The following is a 17,776-nucleotide window of genomic DNA, read 5'->3' as shown; positions in this document are numbered from 1 at the left end:
CCTCCGGGAAAGTGGGGCATTTTCCTACTAAGAACAGAGAGAAAAAAAAGTTCAGATAAATTTCTGGATCGCCCATCTTCCCTTTTCACTTCTGTCGCCAATACTTCGACCACCTTTCCACCATGGGTACTGGAAAGAAAGAAGCCAGTCGGCGCGAGCGCCAGGGCAAAGGAGGAGATGGTCTTAACAATGTCAAGACCAAGGGCGAGAACTTCTATCGGTAAGTGCATTGCATTGCGGGCTAAGCAAGGCTAACTAGTACTGTAGCGATGCGAAGAGAGTGAGGCAACTCAACATCCTCAAAGAGGGAAAGGCTCAGAGAAATGCGGACGGAGAGATCACCAAGGCTGCTTCATTCCAGTCGCGCGACATTCCCAACGCTCGTATCGAGCCGAACCGCAAGTGGTTTACAAATACTCGAGTCATCTCTCAGGACTCCCTGAACGCCTTTCGCGAGGCAATGGATGAGCAAGCTCGTGATCCCTACCAGGTTCTTCTCAAGACCAACAAGCTGCCCTTGAGTCTTATCAGTGATGGAAAGAATGTCAATACAGAAAACGGCATCAAACAGCACAAGGCCAAGATGACAGTCGAGACGTCGCCCTTCGCCGAGGTTTTCGGTCCCAAGGCGCAACGCAAGCGAGTTAAGCTTGGCGTCAGCAGCCTCGACGACATAATTGGCGACACTGAAAAGAGCATGGACACCTACCGTGATCGTCTGGAGCAGCAGAAGCTTCTATCTGGTGCCTCGGGTGACGCTGAGGATCTTGATGATGCTGGCAAACCCCTCACTATGGCCATCGAGCCTGTGTTCGACAAGGGACAAAGCAAGCGAATCTGGAATGAACTCTACAAGGTCATTGACTCTTCAGATGTGATTATTCACGTACTCGATGCCCGAGATCCTATCGGAACTCGCTGTTTGAGCGTCGAGAAGTACCTAAAGGAGGAAGCAAGCCACAAACACTTGATATATCTGCTCAATAAGGTGGATTTGGTTCCTACAAGTGTCGCAGTAAGTTTATCTTTCTTTTTCTTTCCATCTCTTGCTTCCACCCCCTTACCCCCCATATACCCCAATGTTCTTTGTCAGGATTTGTTCCCTTATGTACCATGGAACCTGTCTGTTATAACGTTGGGAGAATAACTGCCTGTCTCGACTGTCGGCAACGTTTTGTTGTTAGGCTGATGTGTGCCGTTTTGGTTACCATCATGAGACAGGCCAAGTGTCCGATTGAGTTGAAGTCTGCCTATGCCGTTAACCAATTACGGGGCATTGATTGTATACTTCTTAGTGATGACACAAACATATCTTGCCTTTCAATACTTAATTTGTTGATGCGTTCAAACGCTAACTCGATATAGGCTGCGTGGGTTCGTACTCTCTCCAAAGAGCATCCCACTCTCGCTTTCCACGCTTCTATCAACAACTCCTTTGGAAAGGGATCACTCATTCAACTACTCCGACAATTCTCCTCACTACACTCTGACCGAAAACAAATCTCTGTTGGACTGATCGGTGGCCCTAACACCGGAAAGTCCTCTATTATCAACACCCTCATGAAGAAGAAGGTTTGCACTGTCGCACCTATTCCTGGCGAGACCAAAGTATGGCAGTACATCAGTTTGATGAAGCGCATCTACTTGATTGACTGTCCAGGAATTGTTCCTCCCTCTACGTCGGATACTCCGACCGACTTGGTGCTACGTGGTGTCGTCCGAGTCGAGAAGGTAGAACATCCTGAGCAGTACATTCAATCTCTTCTAAACCGTGTCAAGAAACACCATATGGAGAAGACCTACGAGCTTAAGGGGTGGGACAACTCCACAGAGTTCCTAGAACTTCTCGCTCGAAAGGCTGGCCGTCTTCTCCGTGGAGGTGAACCTGATCTGGATGGTGTGGCCAAGATGGTCCTCAATGATTTCATGCGAGGCAAGATTCCTTGGTTCACACCTCCACCAAAGTCTGAAGGCGAAGCCGATACAAAGGTTGGAAATCGTGAGGGCAGACTTGGAGAGATGCCTCGCAAGCGAAAGCAAGAGGAGGCGGTGGATGATGAAGATGCTTCTGCTGAGGCGCAGCTTCAGCGAGAAGCTGAAGCCGCCTTGGAGAAGGCTGAGGGCGAGAGCGCTGGTGAAGAGTCAGACTTTGAGGGGTTTGGCAGTGACACGGAGGAAGCGCGATCAAGAAAGCCGTCCTTCGGAGCCACAGTAGATGGTGAGAGCGAAGTCGAGAGCGCTGAAGATGATGTGATATCAGTAGGCGGCTCTGAAGAAGTTGAGGAAGAAGAACAAAAAGCGCCTGCACCAGCAGCTAAAAGTAAGGGAAAGAAGAACAAGGGTGGCCCGCCTAGCAAAAAAAGGAGGGCATAATCGGTCTGGAGTTAAAAAAAAATGTCTATATTCATCCGAGGCACCTGCTTAAGCATCCTCGATAACTTAATGATACCCACGTTAATGTCTTCGCACCCTTGAATCTTATCCCTTTTGTGCTATGAATTGATATCAGCGTTACTACTAGCAATGTAATGACCAATACTAAATACTTTTTCTTCTTGAGATTTAAACAATATTGTCCTCATGGATGTGTTTAGGGTAAGAGAATGTTGGATATGACCTCGGTTGATGCACGTAATGATTTACAATTGTACAATTGTTAAGTACGCTAGAATAAGATCTATAAACATATAGCATTGTTTATATGATAGTCTGACTGTCTAGCTATTATTGAAGTCGTTCTGATGTGAAGATATTAGTAATAAGTGATTTAGCCACTGCTGCGAATGTTACCAAGTCAAGCAAATTTCATACTGATACAACAACCTGTTTTTCTATAGGATGAGATTAAAAGATTATTTAAATATTCATTACTGTTTCCTTCTTAATGTAGTACAATTGAGCGTTTGCTTACAGAATAGAATTAGTCTGGGACATTTACACAAGTAGCAACACGCTTCAGTATAAAGAAGTTGCAAAAATAACATGACCAGAAGACATGCCTCCACAGGATTGAACTATCGACCTTTGCATTACAAGTGCAACGCTCTACCACTGAGCTATAAATGCGTATCCAGAGCAGCTGCTTTGCAGATGTCTCTATACGCTGACAGAGATTTAGTGAAACGAATTGCAAAAATCAAAGTTGTAATGCCCCCGCACTGGATTGAACAATGGACCTTTGCATTACAAGTGCAACGCTCTACCACTGAGCTACAAGGGCGCTTATTACTAGTAGCTGCAATATAAAATATTATATACCCACTTGTTAACAAATCCTGTTTTTCGGAGCAAAATCGCAGTGCGTCTAAGCATCTCTAAACATCATGTTTTCGGACCTCAGGTGATCCTCATAGGTATTACGAATCTGCGTTATAGCCGATTATTTATAGAAAGGCTGCGCATCTGTGTTCTCTTGAATTACAAATGCTAGTATGCTTATTTCAACTGTCCCTAGAACCTCCAATACGCACAGCTGATATAGGCTATCATATGGCCCCATGGCTTCTGGGCTTGATTGCCACACACGGACGGGGACAGGCATGGCTGAATCCAACAAATGGTTGACAGCAATAACCAAGACATGGCTCGGTGAACTTTGAACAGACAGTTGTAGTTTCAAATGGCTCAACAAAGGCGTATACTCCACAGGGCGAAAGCCTAACCTCCATAAACACACCTGATACAGGTTATCGCACGCTCTGACCAAGCAAATCGTAAAGTAACTTCCAGGCGTCTTCGACTTGCTTTGGGATATCGACATGCACAATCGACCCTTTGCCTCGTGGCCCATACCCATTTTCATCGTCTCTCATTCGTGGGATTTCTCCTACCAGTAGAGACATGAGTCGGTCCATGCCCCAAAGGTCCGTCTTGCGATTGTCTTCGGAGTCTGAGAAATCGTAGGACAGGAGTGACGTGAGACCTCCAGTATTTTCTGGCGACGGAGAATCTGTAAGCAACACCTTTGGTACAAACGTCGGCCAGCTTCTGAGCACGGGAGTCTCATCGGCCTTATTAGCATAGACTTGCTCAAATGCAGCAACGGTACGCCGACACATGGTGGGATCCTGGGCAACCACAATGGAATGCGGCGATGTGTAACCGTTGGCGTCTAGCAACTTTCTCGTGTTCACGGCATTGAGTGCACAATTAGTCGATGTGTCCTCAACCAAAATCGTCAGTCTCTCTCTTGTGGCGGTTTCCATGGAAGCTTGTGTGCCACTGTCGACCCTCAGTTGCCAGAATTGTTCCGCAATAGCCTCAAGCATGCGAGCCTCTGGTAGCGTGCGGAGCCGATCAGAGATGCGGCTGTACCTGGGATGACGAGATATAGCATCATGCATCAACTGAGTTGAGTGACCAATGCCACCACAGAGAACGAGTACGATTGATCCAGACTCTGTTCAGGTTTCAGTATATACTATAGCGTTGGCACCTGGATGTGCTTTTACCTGAAACAATTACTTACGCGTCGTCTCGATCAGCTCTTTAACCATTGAAAAGGCCGTCTCTGTTGTAAGAAGGACTGCGGAAGGACACAACACCACCACACCAGTACGACTTGCATCCAGCCGAAGAGACCCTTGTTTCCCATTGACAATAGGTTCGAACAGGGTACCACGTAGATCCGAGAGAGTTTGCACTTGCTCATAAGCCACGAACTTTGAGATGATGTTGGCAGCTGATGCTGCTTGTAATGCACTCTCTCGAGAGATATCCATGCTTTCATTTCTCAAGATTGTGAAGTGTGGTCGAAGCCGACTGTGTCTGCAAGTTGTAAATAGCTCAGCGTAGGCAAGCGATGATAGGCCAACTCTCACAGCGGAATATCCGGAAACGGAATATCCGAACGGCGAAGGATGCATCAATATGAGTTCGCAAGTTGATGGAGCTGAGGATGAATATTTGTAGCATATGCCTTATAAGGACGTATCTAATCAATATCACTGATGTCGCAGCTGAAAGGTTTTCCCATATATATCATGGGATTGAAGTTGTTAGTTAGCCATTTAAATGCCTTCGGCCGCAGGCCTGACCCCTTTTCACCTTTCAGAAAGTGGCCTGGATGTTGGACACACCTCCTGTATGATGTCAGTACAAATGCGACAAGTACTCAATAGTATAATTTAAGATGTATATGTGGATCAGTTCATTTAGGCGGAGTTGAAACTTTGAGTGAGGGTATCGCCGATTGCGTGGCAAAGCCGCAATAGGACCAAGCCATTTCCATTGCGGTATCGACAACTGTCTTTTTAACAAGAAACCAATATACTACATACTAACTAATAACTTCGTAACCAAGTACTATACAGTGAAAACTTGGATGTTAAGAGGTATATTGGGTCGTTGGGCGGTGTTATTGTTGAGTGTTTCGACCAACCTCCTCAAGGCAAGTGCAGACGGCCAACTGCCACTGTCACTGCCAATTCCGCTTCCACCATCACCTATACTTTGCCATCAAATTGGACTTACCTGATCAGACGATTATTGCCATGTTATTGGCTCATGCTAATTCATCAAACTTGTACCGGATCACTGTATTACTCCTGCCTGTCCCGCCCGTCACCCTGTCACCCTGACCAGTGTTTATTTTCCTGCGCGTCGTCCCTTGAAAATAAACCTCGACCTCGACTTAACATTCAGTATTAGCATTAAACTCTTGAACCTGAATCCACTACAGAACATTTTCACTTTGTAGCTCAAAGTAGAGTTACCTATAGAAATGAGTACCACCGCCGCAACCGAAGAAAAAGTGCTCTCGCGCTCTAGGTCGACTTCTCGAGCGAAGACCAGAGTTAGCATCGCAAGCCGATTTGCTCGCGCACCCCCAGACCCCCTTTGCGAAGATATCCACAGAGCCTCATCTTCTGAACAGGTGCGCACTGTAACGCGATTTTCACATTACAGCGACAGTCACTTACCGTCTCGAAGAAGGATAACGTCGCCCATACGCAGAGAACCAACAAGTTGACAGGGAACAGCGGTAGTGAAGCTCCTTAGGGTGAGTATAATCCTGTTTCTGTTTACATCGAAGGAATAGAGACTGACGAGAGCTTAAGGAGGAGTGTCAAGCCGCCCCCTCCCAGAAAAGGTTGAGGATAGTATCACAGTTGCCACCAGCTCCTCTATGGTTTCCAAGACGAGCGCAATCGACCACTTGAGTCCAAATGAGTCCACAGATACCGCGAGAGTTGCCCCTCGGCGTCCCAAGGCATCACGAGGGCAACATTCTGCCGAACCAAAACGGGAAGATGAGGATCCAACTTACGACCTCATGGACCTCCCTCAGCCAACTCATGCGCCGACCGATGCGCAACCATCCTGCAAGCCACCCTACGATCTCTCACCTGACGCCCTAGCTGGTAACCAAAACCGCACCAAGCGTCGAGGGCGCCCCCGTCTTGATTCGACACAAACCAAAAACCCCAAGCAGGACAAACCAAAGGACTCGAGCGTTGCCAAAAGCGCCCGAGTAGCCAAGAAGCCGACCAAACGAAGGAAGCGGGCTGAGAAAGGTACAAGCAGCGGTACAGACAACCCATTCGTCGCGAACGGGAACCATGTCAGTCATGGACTCTTTGACCTTGCTACTGCAAATCAAATGATTCCTCAGTGCAGCCCGGAATTGATCACTACTTGTCCCAAACCACCGTCGCCAGCTGGGATGTGTGACTCGAAAACATACATCTCGTATCAGATCGATATGGCTCGTCATTTGGCCTACAATGGCGTATCGGGGCCATACCGGGTCGGCGAATTCCTTTGCGATATCTACCTTCCAGACGGGAGGTTTGTTAGGATTGCTAGCCTTAACGAAGACCCCTATGGTAATTCATTCTGGTGCCACATGATGACAGGTATGCGGATACACTCGCGGGATGCATCAAAGGTGACAGGCAAGCCTGTCGCAATGTCTAACGGAACGCTGCTCTGGATGGAGGATGAGAACGGAAAAATGATCCCCCCTGAGTGGTCATTCAATGAGCCTCACAACTTCCCCAGGGTTCCCTCAACCGCGCCGCTGCAGCATCCTGGGCTTCGGTCTAGTTACAACCCCACATTGTTTTGATAAGTGGCGACTTTCTGCACAAAGAAAGAGTTGGCCGAGTGCGTTGTTGTCGGATCACTTCCTGTGGGTAAAGCCAACTGGGCCTCCTTTCGGCCCGTACGTAGGCGATTGTTTCGAAGTCGGGATCAGAGGTAGTTTTGGATTTCGACAGCCATGGTATTGTCCTTGTTCAACTTGATTTACAAGCGAAGATACCCATGTATTCGATATTAGGACAAGCATTGTAGTGTTGGTGTTGGAAACAGTGCCATGTGCTCGGTGTCACCTTGATTGTTCACGGTGCTTGCTGTTTAAGGTTACATTGTTAGGAATACTGGTTGTAATGATGGGATGCCTTGATGAGTCGTACGTGCTGAGGGTACGAATGGTTGGAAGGCTTAGACCAGCGTTGAAGAGATCAGAGCGACTGAATAATATACATTTGGAACGCCATGGCAAAGTGAGGGAAGTGGTTTCGCCTGTTACTTATTGTTGATGATTACGGAAAAATTCCGCACCGATGACTGGATATCGATAGCATCATCGAAAAGGCCCGCCATTATTTCTCGACACCTTTGGCTAATCATTGTTGACCCTCCAATTGCACCAATTCACTGATGTATCATTGGCTTCTGGCCTTACTCTCCTCCTCTCCTCTGAACTTCTAACTTTGCAAACTCAAAATGGGTTCTTCGTCCTCCAAAGTCGCCAAAGGCGCAGCGCGAAAGTATCCTGCCCGAGCTCCGGGAGTTGCAGTCCCCCAAGCAGTAGCACGCCAACCACGGGCAGAGGCTCCCAAAACACAGTCCAAGACTCTAGGGAGCAGCGCAAAAGATGAAGGTGAGTAGACTAAACCGTTTTGTCACTTGTAACTTCCACTGATGGTTTTTGTAGCTATTCGAGCCGATTCCACAGACCCAGATTTCCCTACTGGCGATTTCTCGCGCCGTCTGCACCAGATGGGCATCGCCGATTCGAACCCTACATATTCACCCTCATCTACCGCTGCGACGCCCTTTGGATCATCAGCGCCTTCGGGTCCTTACTTTGCACCGAGTCGAAGCAACCCAACACTGATTGCCCTTGGAGCGCGGGACCGACTGCAAGATGAGGCGGAGGAAGATTTCGCAAACATGGGACGTGGTGGCCGACGCTTTCTCGACATGAGGACGATGGTAGATGCTATGAAGTTTCGTGATCGTGGTATACCTGAAAAGGACATCGAGGCGAAACTACGGATACAGCATGGGCTATTGAGTAAGCTTGGTCGAGAAAAGACATTTTCGCATGTGACAAGTCCCAATTGAAGGATGTCATGAGAGTGCTGGGTGTTTGAGTTACCGGGAGCTCAAGCACGAACAATTAGTGCCAAAAGCGTGTGTAAAATAAAAAGAAACAATTGTGGCCAAGTCACGCAGGCTGAAGACGAGACCAAGAAGATACAGTATTGGCCAGACTGGTGAAGGTCGGGGTTCCTAGTAGAGTTGGCACAGGCTCTACTGCAGCACAGCCTCTGTATATGTAGTAAAGATGGGCATGAGAACATTTTACATTGTTGTTTGCTCCTGAGTTCGAGTTAAGAGTCCTAAGGGGAGTAGGCTACATTTGAATGATACTCGAAATATGCGTCACGGTGCTTCACACTTTAGCATATGAATGCTTTAGATGGCCATATGGCAAGCCATTGCCTTCATCATGACTCTTGACGCACTCACTCGTGAATCAGAGCATCCCCATTCCTGGGATGACATTCCTTGCCACTAGAACCAAATAGTCATTGATGATCAGAGTCAATGTTGATGAATGCACCTCATAAATCGGACGCCAATCTTTCAATTTCGCAAGAGAGTGTCTGACGTCGAAATTACCATAAGAACTAAAACAATTTGCCTATAGCTTGAAAGCGACATGCATCAACGCCTTCTACCAAACCTACAAACGTTACACTTGAAATTGTGCTGCTTTGCTTTGCTTCATTTCATTCTGTTGTCATCCTCTGAGACCGGCTCGAAAGAGCCCCTCGCCAACCGTCAACACCATGATGATGGTGAATAAAAACAACAAAGACATGATACGCCCCGCCAAGACCTGCAAGGCCTGGCCCAGTGTCTTCCCTTTTAAAAGTTGCCTTTTCTTCCAGTCTTATTTTTTAGTCCCTCTTCCGCGGCGAATGCAGCCGGAGCCTACTCATACGCTGTCAATCCACTGGTACACAGTGACCAGGGTAGTGTACACCATCGCGATGAAGCCAACAACCATGACGATGACGTCGATAACTTTGGCCCTAGTAGTTTGGGCTGCTCCCTTGTAGTGCAACAGGGCAGGGTAGATGTAGACCAGGGGGACGCAAGCAAAGCTTCCAATCAATGCCACAAACTTGTCCAAATCACTGGCGCCGAGGATACTGACACCAACACACACACCCGCGATAAAAGTTCGGAGAGCATTCTTCTTCCACTTGATAGCAATGCTCTTTTTGCCAGTTGCCCGCTCTCCAAAGACGGATGTCTCAATGATACGAGCAGCCGGGAACAGCTGAACAGGGTCTCCCGCAAGGACCGCAATAGAATAAAGAAACTGGACAGCATTGACGAGAGGAGAATCCTGAGGAAAGTTGGAGATGACCTGGATCTTGGTATCCTCACCAAACGTGGCGTAGCAGAGTGCTCCAACTGATGTAAAAATGATGGTGATGATGAACATGACCAAATAGAGGAGTCCTGGGAAGTGTTCTGGCTTCTTCATGCTGGATTGAATGGGCAAGATAAGTCCTATACCTTCAAAGGTGAAGATACCGGAGCCGATGGTCAAGGTGAAATCCCTGGGATTAAACAGCTTCACGGTCGAGTCCATGCCATGCTGGGAGAGTGCGGCAATATCATAATACCAGATGTAGACAATGCCGATTAGGATAAAAACATCAGCGAGAAGAGCAGCAGGTCCAAGCTTGGAGATGTTTCGAATTAGTGCAAGGGGAACAAGAGCGACCAACTGAAGAGCAATCAAAGTGGGCACACTGAACATCAGCTCGCGATGATTGGCGGTCACAGCGTCAAGAAAAGCATAGAGATTCTCTGCTGTGAAGATGAGACCGGCGCAGACGAATCCGAGCTGGGAGATGGCAATTGAAGCAAGAACCAGACTTCTGAACCGGGGACCAATGATAGCCTCACCAAGTTCTCCGTAACCACCGCCATAAATTTGACGGCAGTCAAGAAGGAGCCGAAAGCATCCGCAATTGACCAAAGAAAGTACAATTAGGGTGATCGAAGAAAACAGAATTCCACCGTTGCGAAAGGCTTTGGGCAGGAACATGATTCCGGTTCCAATAAAAGCTTTGATGAGGGTGAAGAATGTCTTTGTAGTTGTCGCATCGCCCGTTTTTCGCAGCCTCTTGGAGCTTCGTCTCCGCCCAAGCAGGGGCCGAAGCTCGGGCGGCTGCTCGACATCGCCATCCTCTCGGTCGTCAATGGCAGATTCGTCTTCGCTGTCGTTGTCCTCGAGATCTTCGCCTGCAAAGCTCCCATACAGGTCGAGAAAGTCAACAAAGTTCTTGGCCACAATTGTATAACCACTCATGCGTCTTTGCCGGGCGCGTCGCTGGATGTGATATCGTCGGAAGCCTCCTGGCTCACGCTGCTCGGAGTGGCTCAGTTCGTCTTCGGACGCCAAACGGGGAACTGCATGATGGGAGAAAGTGGCAGCGCGGCGGAGAGAACTTGCGCGAGCCTTGATCTTGAACATGTCGCGGTGCATATCACCACCTTGTAGAAGGAGCGAAGATTCTACCGGTTCTGCTTGAGAGTCATCGTCGGCGTTTGCGGCCGAAGCAGAGACTGAACCTGACGGGTTGGCGGGCCCAAAGGCAACATCCGGCTCAGCTGAGTATCCATCTGGAAGATGTCTTTCAAGGATAGCAGCCTTTCTATGGTTCGTATCGCTGCCCAGGCTACTGGGAGTTCCGTCGAAATTGGCAAAGTCGGCCATTGCTGGGGTGGTCACAGAAGAGGTTGACAGTGACGTAGTGTAGTTTAGTAGTGGTACCACAGAAGATGAGGATGTTTTAACAATGCTTGAAATCACAAGTAGGAAGGAGATTATCAGCTGGGTTAGCCGTCACTGCAAGCGTCAACTATCATCTGGTGACAGTAGGAAAATGAGCAACAATGGATTCAAGAGAAAAGAGAAGAAATCACTAAAGCCCTGCGAACGGCAATTCGCAAGGTTGGGTCTGGGTCTCTTGTTGTACGACAACCAACCCGGGGTCGGTGAATGTCTCTCCCGGTCAAACAGGCTAGCTCCTTGAGGCTTGGATCAGCGGACAGGGTGGCCCACGTGTAGAGCAAGAAGGACGATGGAGGTACTTTGTACATTGCGAGTGTAGGAGTTTGGTCGACGATGCGCTATTGAAGACGTATCGCTACCTGAGCGCATGAGTTCTCGCTACATGCCTGCCTCGCATGTGCACATGTGGTGGTGACACTGATGAACACCACACCCAGTATTCACATTTCCCTATTTGACCAAATCGAAACTTCCAGAAAGTGAGAGAGAGCGCAAGCACTGAGTGTACACAGATGGCAGAACCATGAAATGATCTTGACGACGATTATCTAAAGAAAAAAAAAATACAGGCTCATAATGGCGGGCCATGGAGAATAACTCAACACTACTGTAGCAATTGAGAGTTACCCGAAGCCAATAGACTACGTCAGGCATTCGTAAGACAAGTAAATGTGTAACTTTCACGCCAATTGACACTGGTTCTTGTCATCGTGAAAACTCTCCCCCTCAAAAAGATTAGCATGCCGGCCGATGCTCTTATGCCTCTTCAATGGTTACAGTGAGCTACAGGCTTCCACAGCTATTTACCCGGAGAAATGCCGCTGGAATTGGGCAAATTTTCTCCTCAGGCACGCGGTGAGGAACTAAACCCAATACGTTTGACGCGCCCGTCCTTTCGCAGCCACCAGAAAGCTCACTCATCAACCTCAAATTCGACGCTCAATCTCATTCACCTAATCCCAGCTCAGCTCATTGCGACTCCAACCCGACACAACCGCCAATATGAGCTTCGCACCCATCAACCCCCGCCCTATGCTTGAGGAGCTCGTCAGCAAGCAGGTTCTGGTTCGCCTAAAATGGGGCGAGACTGAATACAAGGGCACTCTGGTCTCGATAGACAGTTATATGAACATTCAACTTTCTGGTACCGAAGAGTACATCGCCGACAAGCCCACTGGTTCTTTGGGACAAGTACTGATCCGGTATGGGCTCCCTTGATGTACATGCTGCAAGACATTTGATGCTAACTAGACTCGCAGATGCAATAACGTGCTATGGGTGCGCGCAGCTGATGCAGGAGGCGACGCGGATGCTGCCATGTCTGGTTAATCTTGATCTCTATGGAAGGCGATGGGACTATCTGATCTGAGGGATAGAGAGGAGGATACAGCGCTCTCGACAACGCAGAGATTTAATCTAGTATGAGCCCTGCGCCCGGAACCTGCCCTGACGCGACACCGCTTTTTTCCAACCACCAAAAACTACACCCGAGGCTGATTTCATGTACTCACGGACGCTTCATCGCGACGCCGCAATTGTCGACTTATTTCAAAATTTAGATATGAATTCCAGGCGGACGACTCACACAGCCTACAGAATGGCAGGGTTGCTGGGTCTTAATTCTTATTTCAACTTCTGAGCAAGACCAAATTTCTCTCCGTTCACGTGTGCTCTTTCCGGCCGGGAGTTTCAACTTAACCTCACACTGGTTATATGCGCGATATCGAAGGCTCAAGAGATTTGTTATTCTGTTGACACTTCAGACAAAAATCAACATCTGTCTCTGATATAAGACTGTGATGGGGCTGGATTTTTATGAACCCCGATTAGAGGGAAGTCAAGCTTTGAAACTCCCAAATCTCACTCGACTCATGGTGACTTTGGAACCAGCCCGTGGGATGTTGATGAGCTTCCAAAGGGAAAGGCGTTTCCTTACCACTGCAACTCACTATTTGGGTTTGAAAACGACACGTCTCTTCGCAACAAGTTAACGTAGCTACAAGACAAAGCTTGCAACACGATCTTATTCGCTTTCAACGTGATATAACGCAGTGGTCGGCATTGAAGCTGATGCCATTTACAAGTTTGGATTACGTATTTACCATGGAACTCCCTCTTGGAACTTGAAAACGTCTCATGGTTCGAAACACCCAAGCCAGCAGGTGGATTTACATCTTATGCTCTAGTTCCCTACTTTCTAACTAAAGTCTCAATAAAATCATTAACATTTATTATACACATGTTGCTCCCAGTGAGCGATAGATGCAACTGAGGAAGACTGTTCGTAGTGCTGTCTGGTTACTCACTACCTGCAAGTCAACCATGAACCAATGAAAGATCGTGAAAACTACTAATAAAAACTCTTATCTTCTTTTTTACTTTAGGAGTATGATTGGTATGTGAAGATATATGAAACCTATGTTATTTTAACTACCTGTTGACTATATGTGAAAGTTGGGTACGTCCATCCAGCCAGCCAAGACACGACGTAGTTAACTGATCGATCGGTATGCCTAAAACAAGGATCCCGTATGCTACTCTATTAAGGTTTTCAGTAGACTACTGGTTACTCGTAATTAGGCACAGTTGAGCCAGGACGCCCGATGAGATAGAAGGAAGGTCAATTTAAAAGTAGAGCGTATGAGGTGGTTAATTGATTACTTGGTCTTTTCAAGGGTGCTGTCCGATAGAAAATGAACCAGATGGTGAGGTTCGTCGACATTTTGGCTAGAGTCTAAGTATGTGATAAAATGTTGTGTAGTCATCAAATAAGAAACGTCAGGATGGCCGAGTGGTCTAAGGCGCTGCATTCAAGATATTAATCTTACCTGGTTACCTGGGTTCTGCAGTATCGAAAGATGCAAGGGTTCGAATCCCTTTTCTGACAAACATTTTGCATTTCTTTTGCATTTTTGCGTTTTTGCTGGAGCTGTGTGTCGCGTGATCAGTAGATCGAACACAATCAAATTCCCATCTTTTGATCAGGGAACAGTTCTCAAGTCAAAACGACATGTGATTTTATTTCTTTTTGTCACTGCCTCCTGCTATCCAGTTTTGTTATTGAGGATTCACCAGACACAAGCGTGGGTTGAGGATAGCCATCAAACCTACACCATCCTTGGTTTCTCTTGGGGCAAAGGCCTGTTTTTGAGCGCTAAACAGGTACTGGATGACCATCTGACACCACAGCAAGAACCTGCCCGCCCGGGCGGCCTGGGACCATCAGACAGGCCTCCTTAAGCCCTCGTGTTTTTGAAAGCGGGGAACGGGGATGCTTGGGGCCGCCGTTTTTAAGTGCCGTAAATCTGGGGTAAGCGGGTCTTTTAGAGCACTCAGTGGGTACGTTATAGCGGGGTCCCCAGAGACCTTCTGCATGTTAGCGGCAGCGATACTTGGACAGCACTTGACTTTTGTACGTGTAGCGAGTAAGACGCTGCAAGTTGTAGGCCTGGGCAGCCATTGAAGCTCTGACAAAAGTACTTGCTTGGAATGTCGCTGACCCCGAGGTCGGTCTGCACGGGACAATAGCAGGCAGGGACTCTTGCGAACACGTTGCCCCCCTAACTTTGAATTTTGTTATTTCTTCCAAGTCAGTGCATCATGTCGGAAGGAGGATGCTGGGGAATTTTTGAATTTGGCAGGTTCATTCAAAGCGAAAACGTACAACCGACGATTGCAATGCAATTAACATCAGATAGTATCCCTTTGTCGTCAATCGACTCCTCACCTGGGCTGACACTTGCATTTTACTGTTTCATCCTCCCACCAATCCAACGGTCCGAGTAGCATGGGTTCTGGGGTTGAGACTGCAGTACAATTCATCAATTTCCCTCTAACCGAATGTTTTATCCGGATCCCTGAATGACTCCTGTTGTTTTTTCAATACCACGAATTCAATTGTTATTCAACTCTTACACGAATCATAACAAGAGATCCCTGTTGCTTGCCTTTGCGACGTGCAGAGCATTATGCTTCGATTGATTTGCAATGCGTGAATCCTGTCTGTGACTCGATCCGGAACAAACCTTTGGCGAAGGGTACCTGGCCAGACAACTACGCCACCATCTCGCTTCGAGTTACACTGCACTGGATAGGAAATACTACTGGCGCGTTCCTGTCCACTGTGGCCTACAGATTTTCGGCTGCGTCGCCTCGCGTCTACTCAAAAACGATAATGACTCTGAGGCGTCACTGGCGTGGCAACCTTCACTTCAATCTTCACATGGTCGGTACGCTCCTTGATCTCATCGGACCATCGCATCATAATGCTTGCACTGTTTTCAGAATGATTTGGACCAACCGCGAGCAGCGAGCGACCAGATCACGAGGACTAGAGTCGACGCGAAGGAGGGCCTTGACTTAGCCAACGGCGAATCACCACCTGTCTCGGCCTGCGGGAGAGTTTGAGGTAGGGGGGGTTGCAAGCCATCCGTCAACCAAGTGCAACCTTGTCGACCAGCACAGTATCTGATTCACTATGTACCAGTGTCTGCACTGACGCACGCTTACATGCCCAAGTACTATTCAACTCAATCACAATCCCCGTATTGTCTGCCTTTGCCTCCCTGTCGCAGCCTCCTTCTTGCTCTTGCTCTTGCCCTTGCCCAAGCTGATCATCCAAGCGCTGTGCTCTTACCCCGCTCGATCTTCTTAAAGCATACAGCATGGTCGCACATATATAATGGAAGGAGGTGCCCTTTTTCATCCTTTCTTGATCCCTTCCTTCTTCATACCAATCAAACCATTTTAACATTCCATCGATTTGAATCCGTACAACCAAGTTTCCCTGTCTTCCTTCCAACCACAACCAGTACCAGATACCTGCCAGATCAAACCCAACGATTGGCTCATCAAACAGTGAGCCTTGACCCTCAACCACTATCTCACAACACTCTCCTAACACTCATTACGAAGACAGACACCTACAACTTCCCTCAATAACAACATCAACATGCCCGTCCGTGTTCCCAGACTTCCTGCTGCCAAGCCCTCAGAGATCTTCTTCATGGGTGCGGCCGGCGTTGGCGTTTTGACACCTTTGTACCTCGTCATGCCTGGCGCTGAGGAACGTCTTTCCAACCAAACCAACAAGTGGGCTCCCCGATGGGAGAGGAACGTCAGCTACTTCATCCCTCCTATGGAGAAGGGTGTCCAGCGTATCGAGCCCCCAGTGGCCAAGATGGTCCAACGTGTTGAGGATCGCCTTCCCCTCGAGAGGATGGCAAAGTCCGTTGATAAGGGTATCCGAAGCGGCATCGCCCGATTCAATGGCGAGAACAAACCTTAAGAACATATTCCTCCTGCCTATTTCGTCATGTCTGCGGCCTTGCCAACAAATTATTGTCAGGCATGCGTCTTTCCTTTGTAAATTATCATAGCATACCCTGGGTACGGATAGATGACTATTGTTCGCATCGGCCCATATACGAATGGAATGAATCTCTATGTCTTCCTCCTCTTCCCTGACCACTTCGTGATCGCCTTCTATAACATGTATCTCGCAGGTATTAACTCTTAATTCTACCAAGTCCACCGCCAGCCTATTGAAACGATTCACTGCCATTTACCCTCCCTACACAACATATGTTTGAGGCTCAAACAATGTAGTGATGAGTGGAACCCGGCTACGAAACATCCTGGCTCGATAGCTTCAATCTAAGAATCTGTGTGGAGACTGAGCCCTTGGTACGGATACTCACTCGGGTTCTTGCCTACAGATAACTGATTGTACGAACGAAAGGCTTGCTTGCTCTTCATTTGTTGCCGCATAGGGAGAAAGCTGTCGATGCGTATTTTGCTTGTCTTTGCAGCCATGCCTCAGGTCAGGCCATCTCTCAACACCAACGTCTTTGTGCCCGTCAAGTCTAGTCTCGTCAAGATGCCATACACACCTGCCGACATAACTAGAACATGGCTTCGTGGATCCGCTTTCATGGTCGACCCAACCTCCGGCAAGCCCCGCGATTTGTCAACCAGACCAAATAATTTCCACCCCGCATTTCGTTTTGCGCCATGACTGAGACGGGCTCGAAGCTACGTCCTTTAGTTCATGTCCTTTCAGGGTGCTCAGCTGCTGATCGAACCATCGTCTGATCCTCTTCTCTCCCGATTATTCAGCAGATAACCTCTCAACACCTGCCATCATACTCAAATCACCGGAGGTGCCACACACGTTCATAGGCACAGGCTGGGTAGAACTAGTTTAAATACTCGATGTAGGTCCAAGTGGCCATATTTAGCTGCTTCAATACAATTTATTTCGACCAATAATTAGACTTCCTCGCAGATGCTCGTTCAAGACCGTGCAAATAGCTTGTTGTACTTACAGCCAGACTGAATTCAATTTGATTTTCCTATCTGCACCACAAGCCCCTTTCTCGTCCTCCAACAGCTATGCACCGAAGGCCGAGTTGACCGTGGCGAAGAGAAACCCAGTATATCATGAAACCTTCTTCGCGGCTTTGTGATCCGCTTGTTTGACCAATGTGACAATTTGTCTTGTGATATTCAGTGCTGAGAGTCCTACAAGTACAGACTTCTCGCACTTCTCCAGAAACATACATGTTCATCTCCAATCCCAAGCTCCAAGCACAAATTCAAAACAGAACAAGCATGAGCACCCTTAAACACCTTGCATAAGAAACAAAAAAAAAAAAAAAAAAA

At 47.9% G+C, this 17,776-nt stretch overlaps 7 protein-coding genes across 7 annotated transcripts, besides 1 other annotated feature; 5 read left to right on the top strand and 2 right to left on the bottom strand.

The window, feature by feature from the left end:
- Nucleotides 1–122: 122 nt before the first annotated feature.
- FPSE_08569 (uncharacterized protein) lies at nt 123–2,373 on the top strand (the record flags this gene model as incomplete). The annotated part of the gene is made up of 3 exons (XM_009261687.1): nt 123–220; nt 268–1,015; nt 1,366–2,373. 3 exons carry the CDS (start codon nt 123–125, stop codon nt 2,371–2,373), a joined length of 1,854 nt encoding a protein of 617 aa, XP_009259962.1.
- Nucleotides 2,374–3,686: 1,313 nt separating this feature from the next.
- On the bottom strand, nt 3,687–4,721 carry FPSE_08570 (uncharacterized protein; the record flags this gene model as incomplete). Its single annotated transcript, XM_009261688.1, has 2 exons — nt 3,687–4,399; nt 4,469–4,721. 2 exons carry the CDS (start codon nt 4,719–4,721, stop codon nt 3,687–3,689), a joined length of 966 nt encoding a protein of 321 aa, XP_009259963.1.
- Nucleotides 4,722–6,127: 1,406 nt separating this feature from the next.
- On the top strand, nt 6,128–7,069 carry FPSE_08571 (uncharacterized protein; the record flags this gene model as incomplete). The annotated part of the gene is made up of 1 exon (XM_009261689.1): nt 6,128–7,069. One exon carries the CDS (start codon nt 6,128–6,130, stop codon nt 7,067–7,069), a length of 942 nt encoding a protein of 313 aa, XP_009259964.1.
- Nucleotides 7,070–7,731: 662 nt separating this feature from the next.
- On the top strand, nt 7,732–8,355 carry FPSE_08572 (uncharacterized protein; the record flags this gene model as incomplete). The annotated part of the gene is made up of 2 exons (XM_009261690.1): nt 7,732–7,888; nt 7,943–8,355. The coding sequence occupies 2 exons, from the start codon at nt 7,732–7,734 to the stop codon at nt 8,353–8,355; spliced, it is 570 nt and encodes a 189-aa protein (XP_009259965.1).
- An 880-nt stretch (nt 8,356–9,235) lies between these two features.
- On the bottom strand, nt 9,236–11,035 carry FPSE_08573 (uncharacterized protein; the record flags this gene model as incomplete). The annotated part of the gene is made up of 1 exon (XM_009261691.1): nt 9,236–11,035. The coding sequence occupies one exon, from the start codon at nt 11,033–11,035 to the stop codon at nt 9,236–9,238; it is 1,800 nt and encodes a 599-aa protein (XP_009259966.1).
- A 1,080-nt stretch (nt 11,036–12,115) lies between these two features.
- FPSE_08574 (uncharacterized protein) lies at nt 12,116–12,442 on the top strand (the record flags this gene model as incomplete). Its single annotated transcript, XM_009261692.1, has 2 exons — nt 12,116–12,315; nt 12,373–12,442. The coding sequence occupies 2 exons, from the start codon at nt 12,116–12,118 to the stop codon at nt 12,440–12,442; spliced, it is 270 nt and encodes an 89-aa protein (XP_009259967.1).
- Nucleotides 12,443–16,064: 3,622 nt separating this feature from the next.
- Nucleotides 16,065–16,400, top strand: FPSE_08575 (uncharacterized protein; the record flags this gene model as incomplete). Its single annotated transcript, XM_009261693.1, has 1 exon — nt 16,065–16,400. One exon carries the CDS (start codon nt 16,065–16,067, stop codon nt 16,398–16,400), a length of 336 nt encoding a protein of 111 aa, XP_009259968.1.
- Nucleotides 16,401–17,750: 1,350 nt separating this feature from the next.
- Nucleotides 17,751–17,776: a repeat region.

Source organism: Fusarium pseudograminearum, chromosome 1 (assembly GCF_000303195.2).
Source record: "Fusarium pseudograminearum CS3096 chromosome 1, whole genome shotgun sequence".
NCBI lineage: Eukaryota > Fungi > Ascomycota > Sordariomycetes > Hypocreales > Nectriaceae > Fusarium > Fusarium pseudograminearum.
This window is presented reverse-complemented; position numbering and strand designations above follow the sequence as displayed.